The sequence below is a fragment of the Trichophyton verrucosum genome (genome assembly GCF_000151505.1).
Source record: "Trichophyton verrucosum HKI 0517 chromosome Unknown contig00189_1.f1.exp, whole genome shotgun sequence".
Lineage (NCBI taxonomy): Eukaryota > Fungi > Ascomycota > Eurotiomycetes > Onygenales > Arthrodermataceae > Trichophyton > Trichophyton verrucosum.
Genome location: NW_003315533.1, coordinates 24,491 through 32,058, shown reverse-complemented (window position 1 = coordinate 32,058; position 7,568 = coordinate 24,491). Strand labels below are relative to the sequence as shown.

At 48.5% G+C, this 7,568-nt stretch overlaps 4 protein-coding genes across 4 annotated transcripts; 3 read left to right on the top strand and 1 right to left on the bottom strand.

The window, feature by feature from the left end:
- Positions 1-432: 432 nt before the first annotated feature.
- TRV_01996 (uncharacterized protein) lies at positions 433-1,117 on the top strand (the record flags this gene model as incomplete). The annotated part of the gene is made up of 2 exons (XM_003023828.1): positions 433-743; positions 814-1,117. 2 exons carry the CDS (start codon positions 433-435, stop codon positions 1,115-1,117), a joined length of 615 nt encoding a protein of 204 aa, XP_003023874.1.
- A 1,266-nt stretch (positions 1,118-2,383) lies between these two features.
- TRV_01995 (uncharacterized protein) lies at positions 2,384-3,292 on the top strand (the record flags this gene model as incomplete). The annotated part of the gene is made up of 1 exon (XM_003023827.1): positions 2,384-3,292. One exon carries the CDS (start codon positions 2,384-2,386, stop codon positions 3,290-3,292), a length of 909 nt encoding a protein of 302 aa, XP_003023873.1.
- A 58-nt stretch (positions 3,293-3,350) lies between these two features.
- On the top strand, positions 3,351-5,426 carry TRV_01994 (uncharacterized protein; the record flags this gene model as incomplete). The annotated part of the gene is made up of 1 exon (XM_003023826.1): positions 3,351-5,426. One exon carries the CDS (start codon positions 3,351-3,353, stop codon positions 5,424-5,426), a length of 2,076 nt encoding a protein of 691 aa, XP_003023872.1.
- Positions 5,427-5,837: 411 nt separating this feature from the next.
- TRV_01993 (FAD binding domain protein) lies at positions 5,838-7,558 on the bottom strand (the record flags this gene model as incomplete). Its single annotated transcript, XM_003023825.1, has 3 exons — positions 5,838-5,976; positions 6,050-7,098; positions 7,199-7,558. The coding sequence occupies 3 exons, from the start codon at positions 7,556-7,558 to the stop codon at positions 5,838-5,840; spliced, it is 1,548 nt and encodes a 515-aa protein (XP_003023871.1).
- Positions 7,559-7,568: the final 10 nt, after the last annotated feature.

Sequence of the window (7,568 nt, the reverse complement as noted above, 5' to 3'; positions counted from 1 at the left end):
TTTGTTTCTTTGCTGGACAAGTCACTGATATCACCCTCCTGCCCTGCTTGCAGGCATCAGCTTTGTGAAACTCCGCTTAAGCCAAGGACGCACTTGTTATTGTTGTTGTGGCTTGAATCGCGCGTGAGCTGCCTTAAGAGTGAACTAGCTTCTTCTCCAGCTCTTGTCTGCAGCGCACAAGTCAGAGCAGAAGCCAGAGCAGCACTGTGAGTTCTCCCTGGTTTACCATTCTCTCAGATGCTATCTAAGAAGTGTCTGCTCCATCTCTATCCAAGGGGGGAGTGCTAACTGTGGCTGCCAGTGTTGTTTACCCTCTATTGTTTTTGATCAGTTCCGGGCTCGCACAGAGCTCTAGGATCACGCTGTTCCCACCAGCAACCCGCCAGCATCGAAGGAGGCCCTAGCCCGTTAAAAACATCATCAGCAGCCATAATGACGCTCGCCGAAGAGTTTAGATCAAGAAATTTCAGTAAGTCTATCAGACGGACTTCCTGGCCTGTTCCGCATATGCTAACAAGCAGTCCTCCAGGCATCTACGCACAATGGTTAGCCACTCCTACTGCTTCCTCCGACTCCAGTCTATCCAGCCGAGGAGTCCTGCTGGTTGCACGGCCATTATACTGGAAGCTAACACACTATATATATAGGACCGGAATCCTCTCCATGCTAATATGCTTTGCTGTTGGAATTTCTAACCTCTTTCGTGTTCCATCTATCATACTTGCATTCAGCATAGTATGCCTGTAAGTGAACCATTCAAATTACAACTCAACGTGTCTTACGGCATGCTAATTTGGGCGACTGTTGAAATAGAGCTTGTTCCCCAGTCATCCTGTTTATCGAGGTACCACTGCTCCTGCGCATCTGCCCTACTTCGTCCAAGTTTGACGCCTTCATCCGCCGTTTCGCGTCCAACACAATGCGTGGAGTTATCTACCTTGCCATGAGCGTCATTCAGTGGCTCAGTCTTGTGTCAAAGGAAGCTACGAGCTTGATTGCGGCAGCCGTTTTTCTTCTCTTTACCGCCATCTTCTATGCTCTAGCTGCTGCTAAGGGCCAGGAATTCACCGGAAGTAAGACCCTTGGTGGACAAGGCGTTGCGCAAATGATGGTCTAAATGGGAATGACCAAACGATGGACCTTTGCGTCCTTCCGTGGCCAGCCAAGCTACTTCCCTTCCCTCAACGATCGAGGGATAACCAAGCGCCTTAAGTATTCCACGATGCACACGACCCCGCCTATTGTTCTCTTTTTCCCTTTCCTTTTAAGCTGAGCTTCCATACCGGCAACGGTTTTGTCGCTGTGCCGCAGGTTTTATTCCAATTCCCATCCCTACCTCCTACCCAATGATAGATACCAGCTTGCTTATGTCTTTTCCTCCTTTCTCTTTTACTCTAATGGATGATCTCTCTTATCAGCTTGTCTCCTTGTGATGTCATGGACAGGAGAAACTGATCTGGAACTGGACACTTCCAACCCTGGTTTATTGCTCTATTCCTTAGCCTCTCTGTAACTTCTATAGCTTTGCTCTTTTGTACCATCTGTATGTATTGTAGGCTATTACGAGACTCTATCATGCTATGTCTAACTGTCACTACTCCATCTCTCTCTCTCTCTCTCTCCATTTTTGCCGGGGCTCTTTCACTTCTTCACATGCCGTCCACGTGACCATCCGCGTCATTACTGGAGCTACGTAACTAACTTAACGACCTGGTAAAAGCAAGGCAAAAACATCTCGAAACACGTTGGATAATTTGATATCAGTTACTACCAGACAGTACGGCCACTTGCAAGCCTAGGGCTGAATCAGCTATCACGTCGGGCATCAAACATGCTATGATCTCCTCCTGAGTGCCAAAAGGCAGTGACAGTGACGTCTTCCCATAGAAGGGCCTTAAGACGGAGTATATGGGGCCTTGCTGACTCTCAGCCCCCTTCCTAGAGACAGCTCAAGAACCTCTCTTTCTTGACACATTTCTACTGCTATATACACCGGTAAGCATTCTCATTTGCAGTGAGGCGAGGTGCTTTCTTTTTTCCCTCTGAAGTTTCTCCTTGTCATATTTCATTGAATCGATCAAGATTCTTGCCACTTCGGCCAAACCACCCAAGCTACCCCTTATTAGCACCTCATTCTGAGGTGAGTTCCATATAGAATCAACAGGGAGATTCTATATATACACACCGTCTATTCTCAAGCATGTCTCCGGGGGAGTCATAATTCCGTGTCAACTATACCTTCAAGGCATTCTGTGGGGGCTGGGTGTGAAATCATTCGGATAGTACAGGCACTGACCTACCTAGAAGCATTTCTCCCCTTTATCGACTTTACAACTACATACAATATCAGCTTATTATACTACAGAATCTACTTGTTACCGCCATGTCAACCAAAGCCCCTCCTCCCATACCTCCGCGACCCTCTCGCTCTCCGAACAACGCCAACGCAAACCCTCCGAAGATACCCCCACGCCCTACGAGCCGTCCAGATAGAAACTCACCCCCAAAGCTAGACAGTTTTGCTCCATCCCCACTGAATGCGCCGCCTTCCTCTAGATTATTAGGTGCTGATTCACCAATTGATCCTTCCATCAGGCCTGATAGCGCTACTCTTCCTCCAACCGCTCCAAAGCTTGTTGAGCTGAGGAACCCCGTTACGCAGGGAGAAAAGGTAGCCGGATACGGGGTAGAACAGCCCGCAGAGACAAGAAACGTTCATCAGGACCTTCATCTACATGCACCTCGGCCATCATTGCCGACTTCAAGCGCAACAGCACAGGTTCAGGCCGTGACTCGGACAGACGCCTCACATGGACATGAAACAGGATCGGAGGAAGATGTCAGTAACCAGTCACTATATTCTAAATCAGGCATTCCTCATATCCAACTGGAATCGTCAAATGCGTCAGCAAGTCAGAAGTCTTATCCCAATGATGAAGGGACCGCTGCCCCGGATATGGGACAGAGGGTGCCTATGTACCCTAACGCGGGATATGTACAAGCACCATCCCCGTCACCTGGGCCATCCAGCCCCAATGAGCATCGAGATAGTCACAGCCGGACTAAAAGTCGACAAGAACCCCCAGGCAGCTATGGTCTTCATGGGCACGGAGTAACTCCTGATGACCCATTCGAAAAATCATGGTACCAAAAACATCCAAAAGAGCTGGCTCTGGAGGAACAGGCGTTTCATGCATCAGGTGTTGGCAGTCCACGTCCGGACTGGGCAATGAGCAGTGAGGATCTGAACAAGATTGTCAAATCATCCCGAGTTACAGGTAGCATTCCTTGAAACACAACTATCTTATCATAGGCTTAGTCTAACGATTCTAGGTACATCCGATAATATGATGGGTACTCCCGACGAAGAGCTAGGGAATATTATGACCGAACAGCTTGCCTCTCGTCTCCAATCACCTCCAGCAGAATCCTCACTGCAACATGAAGTGCACCGTGAAGATTCAACTTCTCACCCTAAACCTGAAAAACAGAAAGGTTTAGAGAGCCTAGATGACACTCATAATAAGAAGCCGGAATCCCACGAAGTAAAGATCCATGTTGATGAACCTTTACATCATCAGCATCATCCAGATGGCTTCGCATTGGCACCGGAACCTGAGGCTAAACTCACAGAACATCTACCGGAGGAGGAAGATTTCCCCGTACTTGCTTCGGATGAAATTGACCCAAGCTCTGCGGCATTGCAACCTGCTGTATCCCCTCCCTTTGAACATAAACACCATGACCACATACAAGATACTGAATCTTCCCAGCAAATGGAACTACCACGCCCTACAGGTTCTGGGAACAAAGGTCTTGAAAGTAACCCTAGGGATCAGGATGAAAGTGAATCTGTGCCTGTAAAGCATACCAAAGAATACGAACCCCTATTCCATGATGATGACAACGAAAGACGTCTATCTCCGGAGCAGCGCTTCAAGTCACCAGTCAGCCACACGCAGAGGTTTCCTAGTAAGGATATCTGGGAAGATGCTCCCAGTAGTGCCCAGCTTCATGCAACTGTGTCAACTCCAGATATACCCAAACGGCCTAAGAAGGATGGATCAGAACATGAGGCTCTATTTGAGACACCTGAACAGGAACAAGAAAGGGTGCGAGAAGCAGATAAGATGCTGGAAAAATCTGGCTTGGAGGAGCCTCCTGCTCATCTAGAGGGATCTCGATCGGAAGAGGAGGGTCCAAAACAGCGTTTTCCTAGCAAAGATGTCTGGGAAGAAGCCCCCGAAAGTCAACAGCTCACTACTGCCGTGGAAGCACCAGCAGACTCCGAGAAATCAGAAAAGCCAGAAAAGCCATCATTGCCTTCACTACCACCCAGACCTTCAAGGCAACCCGATAGATCTTCCACAGAGGAACAGGGGGATATATCACCAACGAAGACTCAAACCACCAGTCCAACTGAACTAAAGAAGCGGCCATCAATCCCTGATAGGCCAAAGCCACAGGTTCCCCAGAGACCTACAAGGAAGAAGGGCCAAGAATCAGGTGAACCGTTGTCAAAAACTATATCTGGAGAAAATGCAGATGATGCAGCCCCCCCTGCTACAAAATCCAAGCCAGCACTTCCTCCCCGGGCAGTTGGCTCGAAGATTGCAGCCTTGAAAGCAGGGTTCCTTTCTGATCTAGATAGCCGTCTTAAACTCGGTCCACCAGCTCCCAAACCGAAGGAAACGGAGAAAGAGGAAGAGAAGCCAGCAGAGAAAGGCCCACTCAGTGACGCCCGCAAGGGAAGGGCTAGAGGGCCACCAAGAAGAAAACCTGCTGCCAAGTCTACTCCGGCAGTAGCAGAGACTGAGAAGCCACAAACTCCAGAAATCAAACTTGCTGATCCATGGAATGTTTGGTCAATCGGTCCTGACGGGGAGGTGAACGTCCCGGGCAGTCAGCAGGGTAAATCCCCTTCTGAGCCCAATGATATCCAGTCAGAATCTCCCTTTGCACCTCCCCCCACGAAAGCAACTGTGTCACCTCCCGAAGACCTGGAGAGCCAAGCACCCCCGCCATCCAGCATTGACAAGGCTGTGGAATCCGCGGTTTTCTCTCAGGCTGCAGAAGCTGAAGGCGACCACGCTCCTTCTGAAGTGACACGTTCACCGCCACAGCCAGCCGCGGAGGAACCCCTTTCTTCCGATCTAGTATCCAGCGAACACTTGGAGGAGCCTGAAGCTCCAGCTGAGGCAGAAACTGATACAAGGGGATCTGGTGAGAGTAATGCCAAGTCAGAACCTTATTCTGGATTGAGAGCATCTGGAGAAGCTCTAAATGCCGCTGGTATAATGGATAAACTAAAGAGACCCAGCTTTGAGGAGGCTTGTGTGCCAACAGTTGAAGCCGAAGTCGAGCGAACATCAATGGCTGAGTCCAGAGGCGAGGGCGAAGATGCGAAGCCCATCGAGAAACAATAACTGTCTCCCGAACTTATTTATAGCTGTATTTATTTAGGATATACATACTTATTGTCAATGTTTATACGAATTCATTACTCCAAGACCGTCTACCCGGTTGGTAGTGTGTTATTACCTGGTTATAGTGATATCCGGGTCCTCGGGTATTTCCACGAGAAAGACACCTATACCCTTAAATCGTAGTGGTTCTCACGAGTGATTGACCTACAATCACCTCATTCTACAAGCTAACAGTGTCATAAGGCTGCTACTTGGGATTATTTCCTACCGCGAGAATTAAATAGGAACAGTGTCACCGAAATTCTAGCGATCGTCCAAAACTTATTTACGAGGGTGGCTTTTCCGATTTGGATTATTTATACTAAGAATATCTATATTATCCTTGTTTGTCGTGACACCTGCCTCATCTCTTCAATACTTTGGCTCGATATGAAACGACTGATCGAAAATGTTATTCGGGTCATGCTTTGCCTTGAGCTTCTGTAGCCTTGGGAGTTGATGGCCGTATACCTCTGAAGGTTCCTCGTCACCATATGCAAAGTTAACATACCTAGCCATGGTATGTTAGCATCAATATTTAGCTATATCATGAATACTTGTCGAGTTTAGTAGGAAGCACATACGTAGCTGGGGGATCGAGGCCGCTCGTGGATAAAATCAAGCTACGAGTGAACCTGCCGTAGGATTCAGCAGCAAGATCTAGGTCTTCATCCTTGTACCAAGGGACCACCAGAGCGTTGAACTTGATCCGGCCTCTCCAAGGTACTGAAGACGAATTCACTGGAAATGATTGCACTCTGTCCATAGAATATGCCTCGAGAATGACGGTGCTATTGCGAGACTTTCCATCATTTGACGAAACCCAGGTGACATATTCGTCCCAGACCTGCTTCCATGTTCCGGGATCTATTTTGGCGAGGCCAGAACAGTACGACGGTTTACGGTCGCCTTTGATGCACGCGCTCTGGGATCCGTCGTTCCAGTGAGTATAATGGGTGCTGGCCGTCGTGTCAAGCGTAGGACCAAGGTTGAGTAGAGATGAGAAAGCTGCCCTTCCTTCAGCCTCAGAGCCGTGGTAGAATGGGGTCACGACAATGGTAGGTGTTTTGGAAGGGGCGCGGGCATCTAGAAAGTACATCAAAAGATTCATCTCCGGTTTCAATTCGAGCTCACTGATAGCTTTGGTGACCGCTTCAATCTTGTCCCCTGTGAAGGTGAGAGTACCCAGCCACGCGTATAGACCGGCTGGTTGCACAGGGTATGCCTTCATAATCACAGACGTCACAACGCCAAAGTTAGGACCTGCACCACGGACAGCCCAAAAAAGGTCATCACCATCTGTAACCGTCTGCAGGACACCGTCTCCAGAAACGACATTGAGTGATAGAATGTTGTCGACTCCATATCCATATATACCCATCAGGTTACCGTACCCTCCCCCCAGGATAGCGCCGATAGCACCAACACAGTTGCAGTTCCCAGTTAAAACCAAGGTACTATTTGAAGCAGCGGCCTCGATTATCTCTGAAATCAGAACACCGCCCCCCAGGGTGACTTTTGTTCTTTCATCGTTGAAAGTGACCGAGTTTAGCTGTCTCAAGTTGATAAGTATTCCGTCTGGAGGCACATCCATTGTGGTAGTAAATCCATGAGCTCCCGACTGGGCAAAAAACTGGATATCATATTTAATGCAATATTGCACCTGATACTCTCTGTCAACTCTGGAGGTTTGACATGTAGACGAGGGAAAGAGTAGAAACTTCAAAACACACCGTCACAGCCACATCCTCCTCACTAGCTACACTAACCACGACTCCGGGAGTCGGGGAGTAATACTCACTCCATCTTGCAAACTCTTGTCCATTCTCAGAGATCCGGGCAGACTCGGATAGCTGAGGCCCCAGTTCGAGCCTCACTTCATCCAGAGAGAGACTCTGGGCTAGTAAGCCCAGGGCTGAAAGGATGAGGTTAATGCCAGTAGCAACATGATTTATTGCTATACTCGAAGGGCAGATAACAAGGTGATAGCGTGGTAAGGTTGGGATACCAGTTGGTAGAATAGCAGTCAGCCACTGTTTTGCTGGGTACGTAAACAAAGTGAAAAATATCGTGATCATAAAATATGGCGTCATTTTATCAAAG